This window comes from Abrus precatorius, unplaced genomic scaffold (assembly GCF_003935025.1).
Source record: "Abrus precatorius isolate BTA unplaced genomic scaffold, Abrus_2018 Scaffold6, whole genome shotgun sequence".
Classification (NCBI taxonomy): domain Eukaryota; kingdom Viridiplantae; phylum Streptophyta; class Magnoliopsida; order Fabales; family Fabaceae; genus Abrus; species Abrus precatorius.
In genome coordinates, this window is record NW_020874406.1 from 19,865,712 (window position 1) to 19,885,298 (window position 19,587).

The window sequence follows — 19,587 nt, forward strand, 5'->3', positions numbered from 1 at the left end:
TTTTAGTGAATAATTAAGAATATATTATGCTGTTAATATTTTCTAATAAAAAAACAATGTAATAAAATTATCTTAGTCAAGTTGTCAACTTCCTTTCATGGTTAAGTAAGGTCAGAGAGCAACGAAAGGAATATTATCAGCCTTTGAATTTTAAAGTGAAAGGGCCATTGCATTTAAGAAAGGATAACGACACGATTGACAAGCTTGCAGTTGCAGACATTCACCATCCTTTCTCACCTTCTAGTCCTCACGTCCTTTTATTGTTGCTATTCAACTTTCTTCCCTTGTTTTTCTTTTATGCAAAACCTACAAGCCCCTTTACTTTTTTATTCATATAATCAAAGGGAAAAGATGTTGTACGAGTATACGATTAAAAACTATTACACTTAATCTAAATTTTATATCTAACGGTTAGTAAAGTAATAAAATATAAACCGTTAAATATAAATTAAATAAAAAATTTATATTAAGTGTAAGAATTTTTAAACTTATACTAATGTAAGAAGATTTTGTCTCATAATTAAATATTTAAAACATATCTAATATAGATCATAATTTTAAAAGGTTTCTAAGTTAGAAAGTTAAATCACTTTGTTAGATGTAAAATTCAGGCTTTAAAGAGAATAAACATTTAAGATTTTCTAATTTTAGATTATATATATATATATATATATATATATATATATAAACATTTAAGTTTATAAAAATTCACATAATTTTAAAACTGATTGACATATCATATAACTATTTTAATATATAATATATTTGTTAAAATATAAATAAAAATGATTACAGTTTATGCAAAATATTGACAATATAGTCAACCCACCCATGTCAAAGATTTAGATCTAGTCTAGTTAATGCGAGAACTAGATATTTAATTTCATTTTTGTTTAATCAAAGTAAAAAGGGACTCGCTTAAGCAAATATGCAAAGAAACAACAAATTTTTTAATGCAAAATTAGTTTAAGCGCGCCTATTTTAGCTTAAACAAATTTTGCAAATTCGCTTAAGCAAATTATGTTAGCTTAAGCGAATTTTGCGTTTTTTCTCTCACTATTTTCTTTTCCTTCTCCTCATGCCCAGCACTCTTACTTTAATCTCTATATTAAACTCTCTTTAACTTTCATATTCAACATTCTTCCTTCTCTCATATCTAACTCCTATATTTTTCTTTCAACTCTCTTCCCTCCACTCCATGCCTAACTCCTCTCTTCTTCTTTCCATTTTCACCTTATCTCATACCTATATCTCTCTTTGCTTCATTCCCAATTCTCCACCCTCCACCACCACTCTTATGTCACTGCTCTTCTTATCTTCATCCATCTTCAGTCTTCTCTTCCTTTCACACCTAGATTCCATATCTTCAAATACACAAAATTTGCTTAAGCTAACATAATTTGTTTTTAAGTTAGCAATATTTGCTTAAACTAATTTTGTATAATTTTTTTTTTTTTTTGTATTTTTGCTTAAGCAAAAATAAAATTGCATGTCTAGTTCCCCCGTTAACTAAATCAAACTGATTATTATCGAAATGATTTGAATTGTTTTAAAAACCCAACGTGCATTTTTTTCTTGCATTGGGCTTTTTCATTAACTGATAGAAATAACAGTTAGTCCACTGTCTTTTTTCTTGACAGAAAGAATAAAGATATGATTCCTTGTGCTCTGATTTTTTATTTGGATTACAATCTAAGAGCACTACCAAAGTGTTTCAAAGAAGGGTTATCCTGACATAGGTCTGCTTCTAGCCTAGATCAACTTAAGTTAAATGGATTCTCTATCTACCCACTAAAATGAAAATATCAAATAGGAAATGAAACTTCATACACCTTAAAGTTCATAAGATAGGAACAAAGGATAATACTCTGATATTGTTTCGACAGTACATGTTCCCACACACACGACTCTAATTTCTTGCTTTAATTATCTTTACATTATATTGTATGTACATTGAGATATATAAAGTTATATACTACTTTGAATGTTGATCAGATCTATAAGTGGAGAATACACTAACCCTTTCGCAATGCTAGTCTCATAAAAACAAAGGCAAGATAGTTAATGAGCCTTCGCCAAATTAAGCATCATTTACAGGCTATTCGTTCTTCAATAGAGACACGACATATAGGGCACCTTATACACTTATGGCAACAAGTGCTGTTGTTGTGTTGTCCGCATCAAAATAGTCAAAAGAAGAGACAAGAAAAAGAAATCAAATATCAATATATTGTTTAAACTTAAAGGGCAAGATTTTGGGACGACAAAAATGTCTATTCTTGTGGGGATTACCCGCAATGAGTGGATATGAATATCATAACACTACTTGCGGATACTTGTTTATTTATAGAATGTATTTTTTATGTATGTGTTATGACATTTCTATCATTTTGAGATAACAATAATGTTAAGCGGGAATAGGTTAACTCAATAATCTCAGTGAAACAAACACAAAAAAATGGATTGGTTTCAAACTTTCAGTATGTAATTTAGTTCAATTTTAATTACAATAATGTAATTAAGTTTGGGTATCTGATTGTTATAAAATATAAACCTAATGACCGCATTCAAACAATATAACGATTTTTAAAATTTTCTTATTATTTTCTTGAGTTCTACTGCTTTGTGGAGGTTATTAAAATTATTAATGACCATAATTAATATTATTATTAAAATAAAATGCCACGTGAATTATTATTAAATGTGTTGTTTTAAAGACAAGAATAATATATAAATGTCTTTGTCTCTTATTTAATAAGCTTTAAGCGCTATTATCTAATGGAATTTAAACTATGTATTGTAATTTATAAAGTTTTAATGGATAAAACTCAGTTTTTTAAAAATTTATCCTAATATTTTTTTACAATTTTTTTTTATTTTTCTTAATATTTTAAAAAAAATATTTAATTTTTTATAAGAAACTCAAACCAAACGAATCTAATAATAATTGAATTAGTTTGGTTTAGGTTACTTGGTAAAATCTTATAAACTTGAACCATTATTGTTTATGTTAATTGATGACAACAAGAACAACGGTTGTGATGTGTACAGATAGTAGGAACAATATTGACAGATAATGACAATATTAATTGTGACATTGGTATCAACAAAGACAATGATAATGACAAAACAACCATATGTTTAATAATGTAAGCTAATGATAAAATAAAAATAAAATTACCTATAATATCTTATTAGTTCCTAACTAGGCTCCTTCCTCGTGATAATTTTTGAACTAATTGACTGATATGATAATTAAATAAGATAATCTTATTCTATCGATACACCAACCAATATATTAAAGTAGCCTATGATAATTATTCTATCTTATGCTCACTACCAAACATGCCCTAAACCTTATTATGCATGTTAATGAAATTTTATAATTATCACTGTTCAGTGCTATCATATATCTACCGATCGACGGAATGTAGTGGAACTAATTCAATTACCCAAAACAAAAGGAAGTCAACGAGTGGTTCAATTCTAGAAATTAAAATACCTAGAACATATATAAATCAAAAGATAGTTTGAGTGAAGAATCAACTTGTTCAATACCCAAAACATAAGAAAGTCAGTATAATTCACATTTACTTGCCTATAAATTTGAATATTATTTCTGTTTACAATGGAGGATCTAGCAACTTACAGAAGCATATTTTAGCCTCCTTTCAAGTTTCAACTATTTCTTCAAGTTCCAGGTCTAATCACGTTCGCAAAAGTTACTACATGTTTTTTATTGTAATCTGTTAAGATATGTCAAATATTCTATTAGCAAGTATTAGGCAATCAAATATTGTATTAGCTGTAATTTAGGCATTATTATCGCTGTGAGGTAACTTGTGTAGTTGTCATTCCTTTAATAGAGGAGGAATTATAGCACCTTTGTATGTATATATATGGTACATTATTCTTTGAAATAAAATATCAGAATTATTCTTTAAACCTTTTTTATATGGTATCAAAGCCAAACACTGACATCCTCTACAATATAGGAATCAGTGCTTCTTTATTTCATTGAATATTTCTGATGGCTTCTTCCGATAAAAATCAATCGGAGAAACATGATTCTGGGACTTCTGTTGTTACCCATATGCACGAAGCGCTCACCCCTGAACAGTTTGACGGCACCAACTATGTTGAGTGATCGTTGAACGCACAGAACAAGATCAGAGGCAGAAAACGTTGGGGTTACATCTCTGGAATAAAGGCTGCACTAGAAAACAAGAAATCTGATGAATATGAAGCATGGGAAGATGAAAACTGTCTAGTCAAGTCTTGGCTTCTGGACTCCATGACGAAAGAAATTAGATCCCTCTTTATTCGCTTAACTACGACAAAGGACATCTGGGACACTGTGCAGCAAAATGCGTCCCGATCATATCAATAATATTGTGAGGTAATCTCTACTCAGCAAAATGGAGGATCTGTTATTATATATTTTGGTAAATTGCAAAGATTAAGGGATGGAGTATAATACTATCACGAATTGTATCATGAAATGTCCTAAAGATGTTGAAAAGTATAACAACATGATTAATTCTCAACGAGTTTATATCTTTTTGGCTGGCTTGGATACACATTTGGATGTAGTTCGTGGTCGTATCCTTGCTACTACTCCCCTTCCAAATGTTCAATCAGTTTATGCAACTATTTGTGCCGAGGCAAACCGCCAAGAGGCTATGCTTGATAGTGAGTCTACTATGGGGACTGCCTTTGTTGTTAAGAAGTTTCCTAAGAAAGGAATCCACAAGTGTACGCACTGCAATGAGGATAATCATGTCATGGAGACATGTTTTAAACTCCATGGCTATCCGGATTGGCATCCAAAAGGCAAAACTACTCCCAATACTAAGGTAGAAGCTACTTCCAAGAGCCATAGTTCTACTGCTGCTGGATTTGTGACCAAGTCAAGTATATCTAATTCTGCTCTTAATCTTTCTGTTATTACTAGGGGTAGTGATTGGATAATTGATTCAGGTGCTACTGATCATATGACTTGTGACCCACATAAATTTACTAATTTTTCCCCTAATTGTTCTAAAACTGCTATTATTAATGTCAATGGGGTCTCATCTCCTATTGAAGGTGTAGGTACTATATCCGTCTCACCCTCCTTATCAATTTCTGATGTTTTATTTGTTCCTACATTGAACTGTAGTCTTCTTTCTGTCAGCAAGTTAACCAAATCACATTCTTGTGTTGTCTCGTTTTATCCAACCCATTGTCTTTTTCAGAACATCCATTCCAAGGAGAAGATTGGCAGTGGTAGAGAGAGTGAAGGACTGTATTATCTTGAAAATGTCTCACAACAAACCCATAACGGAGCGTTGGCTTGTCTTGCGAATGAACACATACAAGATAAAAACAAAAAGAAAATTTGGTTATGGCATAGACGATTGGGACATCCCTCTTTTGGTTATCTAAAAAAATTATTTCCATCACTATCTCATAAATGCAATATTTCTGATTTTCTTTGTGAAACTTGTGTAATGGCAAAAAGTCATCATGCTGTGTTTCCTTTAAGCAATAAAAAAACAGATTTTCCTTTTTCATTAATCCACACAGATGTTTGGGGCCCTGCCCCACAATCTACACATAATGGAAAAAAATGGTTTATCAGTTTTGTTGATGATTGTACTTGGGTAACATAGGTGTATTTGCTTAAACATAAAAGTGATGTGTGTAATGTGTTTCGTTCCTTCCATCATATGATAGTTACACAATTTAACACATATATTAAGGTCATTCGATCAGACAATGGAGGGGAATATTTTAAGACTGAGTTAATAGAGTTCATGAACTCTAAAGGCATCTTACATCAAACTACATGTCCTTATTCACCACAACAAAATGGAGTGGCCGAGAGGAAAAATAGACATATATTAGAGGTGACAAGATCACTTTTGATAGATGGTAATGTCCCATATCATTTATGGGGTGAAGCTGTGAGCTCTGCAGTTTATTTGATTAATCGAACCCCTTCTAGTGTGCTTAACTTTCGAAGGCCTTTAGATGTGTTGTCTGATTATTGTATCCTTCCTTCCATGGTTTATTTACCATCCCATATTTTTGGATGTGTTATATATGTTCACTTACACCCACATCAACGTACAAAGCTTGAAGAACGAGCTTTAAAATGTGTTTTTGTTGGGTATGGATCAACTCAAAAAGGCTATCGTGCTTACCATCCACCATCACAAAAATTTTATATCTCTATGAATGTGACATTTAATGAACATAAATTTTTTATGTTGATTCTACACTTCAGGGAGGCAATGAAAGTGAAGTGCATAATCATGATATTAGTATGTTTGATATTCCATATATAAAATTATACTGTGAAGATAAATTATCGTGTGAGGATCATTCTGCAAGAAGTGAGCCAATCCTAAATATGGACACTTCTTTTTTGGATAATACAGTGTCTTCTGATCATAACCAATTGGCTCAATCTTCTCCACAGGTTCGGCTTGACTCTTCAGAGGTACCTTCAGATCTTATTTCTGATAATACTAATATAGATGAAACTAATCATAAAATTGTTTCTCTTGACCCTACCCTTGATAATACTAATTTAGATGAAACCGATCATGAAATTGATCCTTATCTGCGTGAGACCACCAACACACCAAACACTGAGTCTACTACTGTCCAATATAATCTTTCACCCCGTTCTAACCGTGGTCAACCTCCAGCTAAATATGAACCAAACCTCCAAGCCAAAGTTAAATATCCCATTAGTAAATATGTGTCATCTCACAAGTTATCCTAGTCATATGCATCATTTGTATCTCAATTATCTTCAATTTCTATTCCTAGTAATATACAGGAAGCTTTGGCAGATCCTAGATGAACCAAAGCAATGGTTGATGAGATGACAGCTTTAGAAAAAAACAACACTTGGGATCTTGTATCCTTACCAAGAGGGAAGAAAACTTTGGGCTGCAAATGAGTATTTACAATTAAGCATAAAGCTGATGGAACTATTGAGAGGTATAAAGCACGACTTGTGGCTAAAGGTTATACTCAGTCTTATGGTGTAGATTACCAAGAGACGTTCGCACCGGTAGCCAAGCTCAACACTGTGAGAATACTTCTGTCACTAGCAGCAAATCAAGATTGGCCTCTTCTACAATTTGATGTGAAAAATGCTTTCTTACGTGGAGAAATTTTAGAAGAAACTTATATGGATTCTCCACCAGGCATGACAGATTCAATTGGAATGAAGGTTTGCAAATTAAAGAAGGCTCTATATGGGTTAAAACAATCCTCAAAAGCATGGTTTGGAAGGTTTACCAAGTCTTTGAAGGCTTTTGGCTACAGAGCAAGTAACTCTGATCACACCTTATTTTTAAAGAGAGGAAAAGGAAAAATTACAGCTTTGATTATATATGTAGATGACATGATTGTTACAAGAAATGACCAAGATGAGATTTCTAGTTTACAACAATACCTTGCATCTGAATTTGAGATGAAACAACTTGGAAACCTCAAATATTTTTTGGGTATTGAAGTAGCTAGATCAAAACATAGTATTTTTCTATGCCAAAGAAAATATACTATTGACTTACTATTGAAAACTGGACTGCTTGGGAGTAAACCAGTTGATACACCAATTGAACAAAATCATATACTCTTTCAATGCTCAAATTCAGCAAGCATAGATAGAGGGAGATACTAAAGGCTGGTAGGAAAATTAATTTATTTGTCTCATACACGTCTAGATATTACCTATGCAGTGAATGTTGTTAGTCAATTTATGCATGACCCACGAAAGCTTCGTATGGATGCTATTGAGAGGATTTTGAGAAATTTGAAGTCCACTCATGGAAAAGGAATTTTGTTCTCAAATCATGGAAACTTAAAAGTAGAAGGGTACACTGATGCAGATTGGGCAGGTTGAAAAGATGATAGAAGATCTACCTCTGGATACTTTACTTTTGTAGGAGGGAATCTTGTAACTTGGAGGAGTAAAAAACAGCCTGTAGTAGCAAGATCTAGTGCTGAAGCAGAATTCAGAGGCATGGCACTAGGTGTATGTGAACTTTTGTGGATTAAAAATGTGCTATCAGATTTGGGCTTTAAACAAAATGAAACTATGAGTTTGTACTGTAACAATACGTCGGCTATAGCAATTGCTCACAATCCGGTGCAACATGATAGAACAAAGCATGTAGAGATTGATAGACATTTCATCAAAGAGAAACTTGAAGCTGGAATAATTTCCTTTCCCTTTGTAAGATCAAAATTGCAGTTGGCTGATGTTCTCACCAAAGGAGTGTCAAGCAGAGTGTTTAATGAGTCTCTATTCAAGTTGAGAATATGCGATATCCATGCACCAACTTGAGTGGGGGTGTTAAGATATGTCAAATATTCTATTAGCAAGTATTAGGCAATCAAATATTGTGTTAGCTGTAATTTAGGCATTATTACCGCTGTGAGGTAACTTGTGTAGCTGTCATTCCTTTAATAGAGGAGGAATTATAGCACCCTTGTATGTATATATATGGTACATTATTCTTTGAAACAAGATATCAGAATTATTCTTTAAACTTTTTTTATATAATCTAAGATAGAGACGGTTTAGGAAGATGGGTCTGTTGGTTTGTCCGAATCTCATTTTTCTTCTTCCTCAGAGGGAACGATGTAAAAGGTCCACGTAATTTTAGTATTTTAATTTAGGATTTTTATTTTGAATTTAGGGGCTTTAAATTGAGATTATTTGTAATTAAAATTTTTTATGTTATTTTGGATAATTTTATTCCAGTATAGAATAGTTTTATCTAATTAGGGTGTTTGGTTATGTTGATCTATAAATAGCCTAACAAATCATGCTGTACATTTTTGCATAACTATATTCCATTTCCTTAGAAAACATTTAAAACCCTAGTTAGAGGAGCACTTTGCCCTAAATAAGTATTCTAAGCTTATCATTCTATGTCAACCCCCTCCGAGCTACAACCCTTAGTGCTAATTCTAATGGTTTAAATGAAAAGAAAAGAAGAGACAATGATAGAAGAATAAGAGAAATGTTGATTTTCTTACCTGCAGAGAATGTGATGCCTGCAAGGTAGCATGACTACATCAATCTGCTTTTCAAAGCAAACTCTACATAGAATCTTTTCCTGATAGATTTACCAAAAATATTGTTAGTAGGGTGATAGATCTGAGTATGGTTGAGCTTCAGAGTAACAAAAAGAACCTACTGAATTATAGGAAAGTTTATGCATGAATATGTAAATAACTTTCAATAGCAAAAGGGTTGCAAAACTTGCATCATGGATCAGCTGAAGTTGTCAGGCTAACAGATACATTATAATCACACGTTTGATAACTTTGTTTGATATTGGTCGTTAAGGAACAAATGCAACTCAAATTTTCCTTCAGTTAGTAAAAGTTTGAACTTTCATTGTACACTTTACCTTAGTTTTATAAATAATTGACTACATTCATTGTATTGTAGGAAGGAAATGAAGTTAAAATAGTGAAGAAGTTCTGGATACAAGAGAAATAATGTTTAGAATTAGGAAAATGTCAATCTTAACTTGTTCAGCCAAATTTAAACAACTAATAATAACAAAATTTTTATTAAAAACAAAAATATTTCTTATACTTTTGTAATTTTTAAATATTTTATTTTCTAATGCAAATATGTTATTTTTAAATGCTTAAACTCAAATTAAAGTTATCAAAACTATTAAAAATATATCATTTATATAATATTTGAATTCTAGCCTCAAATTTAAAAATAATTATAATGAAGTATCCACCACAAGATGGCTATGCACATGAATAACAACGACAACAACATAAAATGCAATTTATTAGTAAATAAATATATCTTTTTTTTAATGCATGTGCAAATTCAGGCACATGTAAGAAGTTAAAAATAACAAAAATTATTAAAAATGATAATATTTATGATTTAAAATCATTAAAAATATTTAATAATTAATTTTGGTACATTTTCAATATAAAAAGATTTTTACATTGTCAACCAATTGAAATTCATTAGTGGATATGAATTTTATACTAAGTTAAAGCATTTAATATGCTATATTTGTTGTTTCTTAACATGTGTCCTAAACACATATTATAAAAATCGATAAATAAAAATTAAACAACAAGCCTCCAATAAGGTTCTAATAGCATAAATGTGTAAATGAGGCAAGAAGTGATATTAAGTTTTACAAGTTTTATTTAATTCATTCTGAAAATATAATTTATTTTTCCATTGCGAGAGCTTTTGAAAAAACATAAATTTCATCAACATAATCCTAGCCAACTCTTTCAAATTTCAGTCACATTATAGCTGGTCCCAATGAATAAACGAAATTGAAGAAAATGCAGATCATAACATACACAATCAAGCCTTAGCAATTCAATTATTTATAATGCAGACAATATTAAATTCCAATGTTAAGAATATTACATTTTGAAGTTTTTCAAATTTCTCCTGCCTCAAGTTTGCAACTTCTGTCTGCGTATTCAGTGTAGCTTGTAGTCTCCATATCTGGAAGTTAAAAAGAACTGTGATTAGAGGAATATACAAGAATCAAACCTACTTAATCAATTAGTTTAACTAGATCGTTCTTAAATGAAGAAGAAAAGATTTAACTAATTATACAATAACCACATATTTTGACATAGAGAAATGAGGTCTTTACCTCCTCAACAAGATCTTCTCTACGCATATTTTTCACCGTATCAGGGGAGAAAGTGTTATATCTGAATATTCAATCGAATTAAAATTCATCAGGGAGATATTGAATCAAAATATTCTATACTATACTACTCAAAATAGCAAGGTATAAGCTATAAATACTTATGTTGTAAGTATAATGAAATACAGATTTGGAAGTGGACAATGGGCATGACACAAACATTTCAACATCACTAAGGAATAAAAAAATATAATTTTTAACTCAAAAACATAATAATGTACTCACCTCATGAGTGCTTCCCAATGAATTTCTAATAAAAAATAATTATTTATTGATTCTTTAAGAGAGAGAGAGAGAGAGAGAGAGAAACTCAATATTTATATATTATTGTATTTCACCTAATTCCTATACCAAAGAGCCTCCTCACCCACAAGCAAAAAAATAAAATAAAAATTGAGACATTATATTTTAAGCTAACTTTTCTGAATGTTAAAAAAAAAAGTGAATATTACTTATGATACTAGGGTCCTTGTCTATCAATATGGAGGTGACGTCAATATTCACTAAACTCAATCTCACTACAGTGAATAATGTGACACAACATAAATCGTTAGATATATTGAAAGTCATTCATCCAACTATTTATGTTATGTCATGTCATTGAATAATGAGAATGTGTCAAAATTTGATTGAAAGGAATCAAGGGCCATGGAGGTATTGGCTCAGGTGTCCAAGCCAACAAAAAATATGAGATTTTAATTTGGAAACGGATATTGTTACACTACAAAACTGGAGACTTCTGAGAACAGTGAGAAGGATGTACAAATACTCACTAAGTTACTGAAAGTAAATGCACTTAGAAAAGGAGGGGGGGAAGGTCTGCAAAACTTTATCTGTCACATAATCATGCTATAAGGTGAAATACTAACCCAGAATTATCAGCACAATAAAGTCTAGCAAGTTCCTCTCTACTTCCTTCATCTATTGACCACCAACCTAGGAATCTGTCAACGGGGAGAGTGCAGGCAATGGCAATTCACATGTTAGTTAAGCAATTTTCTGTGTTTGTCTTGTTTCAATAGAGATTCTACTAAGTATATTTTTTAGCTTTGGATCCAATGCAATATAAACTAATAGTCATTAATCTGATACCTTGACCCATGATGGAAGAATCCAAAGCAATCACGGACTTTTGATGCTATAGTTGTGTATGTAGTAGGAACATCTCCACTATAAAGTAAAAGAACAATTTTCTCCACTAATCTATATGATGCAAATAGAACCCCAGCTCCTTGCAACAAAAAAAGTGGAGAAAAAATGACCCACATTGGTATATTTTTGGCACTGGTTGGTGTTTCCTAAAATTTAAACATAACAAACTGAGTTAAAAAAAGATATGAACAACTTACAAATTCTGAGAACATAGCAAAAGCCTTTGTTAGAACTAGCATCTATCATACCGCTAAATGCATAAATAGAAGTAGTTGAAAACCAATGAAAGGAATCTTCATAAGATGCCCTCCAATGTCTTGCAGATTGCAGTATGTATTTTGCTGGCTATCTTCTACATCTGAGGAAACAACTATCCCTCTATCACAGTCTAGGTATCTTACAGTAAATGATGATGAATGTTCTGAAATGTGACAAATTTCATGAATTGTTGGATTGTGCCACTTCGTACAAACAAGAAAGGCAAAGCACTGTGCAATGCTGTAAAATGATATAACAAGAATTTTATGAAGGGAAAAGGAAGAATAGAAAAGGAATACAAGAGAGATTAATAGTCTATCACAAAAATGTTGAATATACCCGAAGTTAACAAATAAGTCCCACCAGCCTAAAGCTAAGTCACCTGCACACAAATGGTAGAAAGTTAGCAACAAAATAATTATGGAGTAGCAATTAAATGACAAATTTTGTAAATAATGTGATCAACACAACATCAATCAAAGTAAAATCATACACATTTGTGTGTGCATGCCCGTTTATGTATTTTAATTTTCCAAGCCCAAACTAATCACCATTTTGGGGACAAAAGGAAAAGGAAAAGAAATACAGCTTCCCCAAAGTATTCTGTAAACATCATTATAAGATAAACTCTTATTGTCAAGGGAAAAGAAAACTTACCACGTATCTTTAGAAGGGTGAATATTGTAGCAGCAATAAAGAAGACCATGGATACTGCAATCCAAAAGTGCTAGAACACAAAAGAACACAAGTTAGTGTTGAGCTTTTGGGAGAAATAGACGAAAATCAAAAGAAGAACAAAAGCTTCACTCATTCGGTATTAGAAAATCCTACATTTTCCCTCCAATAAAATGTAACAGAGCAAGTTTTCAGCCTGAATGTACTCTCATTACATACACGACCATGTCATACTCATAATGTTGCAGACAGATCAGAATATCAACTTATGAAAGGAAAAAAAAGGTTAAATATAAAACAAATATGATGTACAAGATGAAATTTTCAAAATAGTGTAGCAAGCCACCTTATGCCTAGAGACCACAATTTAAATTGTTTTGGGAAACCCAACATAGATGCATTGAGGTTTCGTATGCTTATACCTTAGAATCTCAACTCAATACAAATGTCTTGCTCTCTTATCAAGAGATCCAAAACTTTGTCACAATAAACAAATCCCAAAAAATAAACTTAAAATATCAATATTATTCATTTTAAACATTAGTCTCCACATTCTGCCAGAATTGGAGTTGGTTCAATTTTTCATGAAAGGCTAGTGCATAACCTACTAAATCAGGCAATGAAATGATAGACCAAACAAATGTCATAATGACATCCTGCTAAAAATGCTCAAAGGAATCATGAAAAGAGTCTGGTAATCCATGATTAACCCATGAAAGGAATAATTAGTGAATGCGGTGCAGAAAAAGGACAAAAATGAAAACAGAGAGCAAAGTTAAGGTTTCTTCGTATTTCACAGTTCTTGCAGTTTCTTATACTTACAAAATTTTGATCACTAATGCATTTCAACCAGTAGTAAGTATCTAGACCGACATGTACAAGAGGTTTTTAAAAAAGATATAATCACAATCTCTTGTTGTTCCACATTCCATATCCTTAAATAAAAAAAAATCTCAAATTTCATTAAGACATTTGATCTGATATTGTTAAAAAGACGTCAAAATTCAATATTTATTTTGTTTAGTAGATTCCAGTAGAAAGCCATACTGAGTAGCCTTAACATACTCCCAAATAAAATATTCAACACATATCAATCATCAATTACCCATCAACTGATGAATAGCAAACTTACAGGAAGGCTTTTCCATATTGCTCTGCCACTGAAACTTCCATCGTCTCTCGGCACCAAAGCCTTACACATCCTATGAAAAGATATACTTAAACCGCTACAACCTTAAATTACAACTTAGAGATAATATGATTGATTAACATTGATCATAGCTATATAGTGGAACTATTATATATTTTCAGAAGTAACATTTTTCAGATATAAAAAAGATTCACTGCAAGCAAACCCAAAAAGTAATGAATGAATTGAATGGTGAGTACAAGCTGCTTAACTAAAAAAATAGACAACTTTGTAATCCATGAATGGAATAAGTTAATTACCTTATGTTATCAATCAAAATTGCCATTTCAAAAGCCAGCAGGGGTAAGAAGACAATCTCTATTTCTACCACTGCATCATTTCAATACGAAGTTATTTAAACTGAAAACATCTGAAGATCAACAAATTAAAGAAGCACCACAATCCATTTTGATGAGCAGAATACAGTCATCCATAACACTCAGAATAATTGTGCCACAAGAAATGTTGCCTACCATAATTGCTCTCAAGATGTATGCATAGAAGTAGCTCAAAAGCAACAAGTAATGGCATCGCCAAGATGGCATGACTGGGAGCCCACTGCTCATACACAAAATTTGTTTTTCACTTCAGTAACAAAAACATATTATATAGGACCAATTTTCATTTTTCCATAAAGTTCATTATTCCAAAATAAAGATATTTTTTAACAACTCTTACACGGCGATCATGAGGCATCAAAGGAGCAGGCAAGGAAAACCTGCTTCGCACTACAATAGCATGAAAGATCCATAGAGGTGAAAATATGATCCTGCCAAATATAAACAAGAGAAAGATATAGTATAATTACAAAGGAAAAAAAGGCAATTTCTCACTTAATCCATTCTTTGTAACCCAGAAGCCCTGAACATAAACCTAGCAGGCTACTTAAAAGTCCACTCATCAATAACATTTTAGGACTAGATTTGAAGGACCCTCCCTTGACTAGCATAGAGTGACCAATGTTTTTCTCCAATTGACTTTGTCAACACCAAAAAGGGGGCAATGCATGAAATGAAAACAACACAGATCTTGGCACATTCCTTAGTATACAACTGTCAACTTGTCACACTTGCCGTTGATTTTAATCATGCTACAACAATTCTAACAAAATAGAATTTCAGAAAAAAATTGCCATCAGACAAACTTCTTAGATGTCATGTTGAAAACCATCAATGACTTGAACCCTCCACTGATTATTCCTAGCCCCCTCCGAGTTACTTGAACATAATTATGTGATCAATCAGTGAAGCACTTAAGAATAAAGCTTCCAATTTTATGCAGCAAGTCCATAAAAAAAGTGTCCTCACTTGATGAAATTATGTCATGCAGCCAGCAAGATTGTGAGAGCAGTAAAGCATACCAATCTTAAAAATCTGTACTATCCTTTTTTCTTTTCTGGGAAACCAAACAGAAGCAAACTTTACTTCACAAACAAAGCAAGAAACAAAATTAAATAAAACAAAAAAGCTCACCACCATGAATGATGGAGTTGATGATCAAGCTTGAGAACAAGCAAAAGAATGAAGAAAAAAAGCATGGCATGAGCTAGCAGAGCTTTGAGAGAATTTGCCAGCCTTCTCCAGCTCATCACTCTCCTCCCAACCAGCATTCCCAGAAACCAAAAATTGCAGTGAAAATCACAAACCAAAGGCCAAATCAGAAGCACATACACACAGGGATGCATACACAGACAAACTTTTCTCTCTCTTTGACCATATATATAATATTATATTTCTTTATTTATCTCTATGGTAAGTTGCATAATCAGATATGCTTAAATATAACAGAAGAAGGAAGAAAGAAAAATCCTCGGAGTTTGCAGGAGACTTGAAAATATTCTGTCTTTTTCCTATTTTCAATAGTATATTTAAAAATTATTTTCAAAAAACAGAAAAAATAAATAAATATTTGGTTCTTTTTACTAATCAATTTATGTAATATTTATAAAAATATAATATTTTAAATTTATATTATTTTATTTCTTATTTTAAAAACTATTAAATAAAAAATATTCATTTTCAAACCCTCAAGTCCTAATCCTATCATGCAGGATTGTTTAGAGGAAATTTTTGAAAGAAAAAAGAAGAGATATATCTTTTATTTTACAAAAATATTAATTTAGAATAAAAAAAAAATTCTCTCCTCTGCAACGAATTATTATTAGTAAACGAGTTACTTTAACTCCTCGTAATATTTCGTCAAAAAAGAAAAAACTCCTCGTAAGAGTAGTTGTGGCTGAATTAGATTTCAATTTGGATACCTTGAACGTGACAACATGAGGTGTAAGGACAAATATAAGAAAAATTAAAAGAATTTATGAAAATAATGATATTTTATTTTAATTATTTTGCACCTTTTCTCATAACATGCTAAAAATTAACGTGCAAAATCATAATTCTTCGCTATTTCATATGATAGCATTATTTATAAAATAATAAAAATTATAATTTTTAGTATATTTTTTAAACATATTATTTATTATTAATTAAATTTATAAAATAATTATTAATTATTAATAAGAATTAAAACCTATTGAATAAAAAGCCCTAATTCATTTAATGATAAAAGGAAAATATTAATAAATAAAGTATGATAAAGATATTAAAAATATAAGTTTTTACAAAAATATTATTTATCATGGTTGTTAATGTATTTTATAATAACTTTTAATAAATCAAGTTATTAATTTTTTAAAAGATAAAGACATGTAAACGATGGGAATAATAATAATAATAATAATTTTTAATAAGAGAGTTTTTAAAAAAAATTAAAATATTTGTTTTAAGAAATTAATTTTTTATTATATCAAATATTTTTTTTAATTGGTACTCTTATTATTTTATTTATATATATATTAGTATTATAAATCATCATCATTATGCGAATAAGAAATTATTTATTTTATTTTTAAAATATACAAAAATTATAATTAAAGATATTTATTTAAATTTTAAAAAATGAAAAATATAAATCTTTTATTATTTTATTTTAAAATAAAAATATGAAAAAACATTCTTAGAGTTTTAATTTACTAGATCGACAATATTTTTCACGAATCACCCCTATATTCTGTATATTGTATTTTGAACAACCTGAACTAAGAAAGGTGAAATTCACTTCATACATGTTGGAATTAAGCAAAATATACCTCTTTGGAAATATTATATTGATAAAGAAACATATTTTAAAATTTTGAGAATTAAATCTCAAACTTTAAATACAATATTAAATTTTTTTCTTTACCACTTTTCTAATAGATTTATTCAAGGTTTGAGATTTATAAGACAAGAATTTAATTAACTAAATATACAATATATTCTCACAAAGTCTTTTAAGATTATATACTCTAAATTGATTTATAAAACAGCGTTTGAACACTTTCATACTAATCAGTTCTTTATAAAAATAATTAGAATGATGTAATTCAGCGATGCTTTGGTGGGATTTTTCTACTACTCCTTTTAATCTTATATATGAAAAATAATTATTACCATTTTTTTAAATATAAAAAATAAATATTTATTTTTAAATACATTAATTGTTAAATTCTTTGTATACTTTTATTTATTGTGAGGTTTAAATTAATAAGATACTCTCATATTACATATATAAGTGGATAATCTTTTTTTCATTTAATGAATTAGTTACTAATTTTACTATTTATTTCTCCAAATATTTTTAAAATATACTATAATTTTATGACATATAAATATTTTTATTAGTATTAACTTGTAGCATTTGCTTGCACTAAGTTAAGAATGAAAATCCTTTTCCAAGAACTTGAAAGGATAAAAAAGCTTTTGCAGAGAGTTCTCCGCCTTGCAAGCTCAAATGAACTTCACGTACAGATGAGGTTAAAAAAAAGGAACAAACTACCCCCTTTTATCTGCCAATGAATTTGTGACTTTTTATAGTGAAAGAAAGGCTTTAAACAAATATGTTTCCTTACATCCATGACAAGACTTTTACAGAAAAGGATATAGTGATTAACATGTAACAAATTATTTACAAAGTGGTGGATGTTAGTGTAAAATGGCTTATAGAAAACTCCTGCATGAATATATGAACTATATTTTAAGAGAATTACCAAAACTATATAGCCTGCTTCTCCTAGTTGTTAATGCAGGATCACAGATTCACACTGAGGAGTAAAATTTGAACATGATGCATGAAGAAATCTTGTGATAAAATGAATTAAGTTCTTTTCAAATATTTTATTCTTCATTCTGATTCATTAATCTATATATACTTAAATTGCTTACTCAATAATCTAACTTTCTGGTTGAGTCATTCATGGTTGTGTCGCTGCTGAATTTTACATCTCTAGTTGGTTTTGGCTAGACTAAGTAGTCAAATGATTATACATTTGAATGTATTACATCATTGTGGTGCGCCCTCTAAATCTCATGAGATTGATGACCCTAATTTGATTAGAACAAATTTGACTGAGATATACTTTCAAGTTAAAAGTAAAATAATCATAATATCACGTTTATTATAAATACATATTTTCAAGTTTTTGCAACAGAAAATCGTAAAGACAGTTCCTTGGGATCTATATATATATATATATATATATATATATATGTTATATGATCGGTAAAAAGCTCTAACAGTTTATAAAATATTACAAATTAGTAAGTCATAAAACCAATGTGTCATCTGTCTATGTATGTATATAAACGCAATAAAGCATATTTCTTTTTACCAGTACTTGATCATCTCTCGTGACTTTGAAGAACATGCAGTCTCGTTATGCCCCACATTGCCAGCCCCTTTTATATGTTTTTTACAAATTTTTATTTCTCAAGAATGCTGAAATACTTGGCATGAGGACTACAATATGTGATATATATCGACCTACTAATTTTAAATAAATTGTTGAAAAATCAAAATGAAGATTTTATGAAAATATTCATTATATTGTAGCGACTGTGATGGTGGTTGTTACCAGCAGTGGCGCTGTGGGGACGCAGCGCATGACGATGGAGAATCGTGACGATCCGATTGTGATGATAATGATGATGCCATGCACGGATGCATTCTACTCTCTCAAATCTCAACAGAGAGAGAGAGAGAGAGAGAGAGAGAGAGAGAGAGAGAGGGGGGGGGGGGGGGGGAAGAGAAGCAATTGAGAACAAAACTTCAAATTTCAAAACAAACAAAATAGCAAGCAGCAGTTGCAGCATATATATATATATATATAATATAATATAATATTTGAATTAAATGGAGATGGCATTTCTCTCCTCACAGAGCAATCAATGCCTCATTTTCCATGTTAGGATTTGATATAAGGTTTCTCTTCCCACGAAAAAGATCCTTCTCTGTTTCTTTCCCTAACCAACTCTAACCCTTCTCTCTCTCTCTCTTTGGATTCAACACAAGCAAACAAGTACATGTACAAAAACCACATTATACCATTACCTCATTGCTTCATCATCACTCCCATCACCCAGAACATACATTATAATTCAATCACATTTTTCTAGCACACCACATAAAACCCAAACCAACAAAAAAAAATTTAATATAAACCAAATGATAATATAATATATAGTAGTTAATTAGAGAAAGTATATATAT

General features: G+C 30.6%; 1 protein-coding gene across 1 annotated transcript; it reads right to left on the reverse strand.

Annotated features, from left to right (window-relative positions):
* Positions 1 to 1,588: 1,588 nt before the first annotated feature.
* On the reverse strand, positions 1,589 to 15,718 carry LOC113869359. The gene is made up of 14 exons (XM_027505651.1): positions 15,474 to 15,718; positions 14,680 to 14,770; positions 14,475 to 14,559; positions 14,262 to 14,331; positions 13,945 to 14,014; positions 12,795 to 12,864; positions 12,477 to 12,519; positions 12,128 to 12,377; positions 11,820 to 12,025; positions 11,597 to 11,671; positions 10,671 to 10,731; positions 10,436 to 10,516; positions 9,049 to 9,128; positions 1,589 to 2,160 (listed from the first exon to the last, which is right to left on the reverse strand). The coding sequence occupies exons 1-14, from the start codon at positions 15,683 to 15,685 to the stop codon at positions 2,088 to 2,090; spliced, it is 1,467 nt and encodes a 488-aa protein (XP_027361452.1). The 5' UTR covers positions 15,686 to 15,718; the 3' UTR covers positions 1,589 to 2,087.
* Between the last annotated feature and the right edge of the window lie 3,869 nt (positions 15,719 to 19,587).

Bases quoted from the DNA above. Each gene is read 5' to 3' on its own strand.
- LOC113869359 (XM_027505651.1), bottom strand. From the start codon at position 15,685: ATGCATCCCTGTGTGTATGTGCTTCTGATTTGGCCTTTGGTTTGTGAT. The intron at 14,015-14,261 runs GTAATTAACTTA...ATCTTTTCATAG, and splicing joins ATTTTGATTGATAACATAAG to GATGTGTAAGGCTTTGGTGC. The intron at 10,732-11,596 runs GTTAGTATTTCA...TTGAATATTCAG, and splicing joins TATTGTGCTGATAATTCTGG to ATATAACACTTTCTCCCCTG.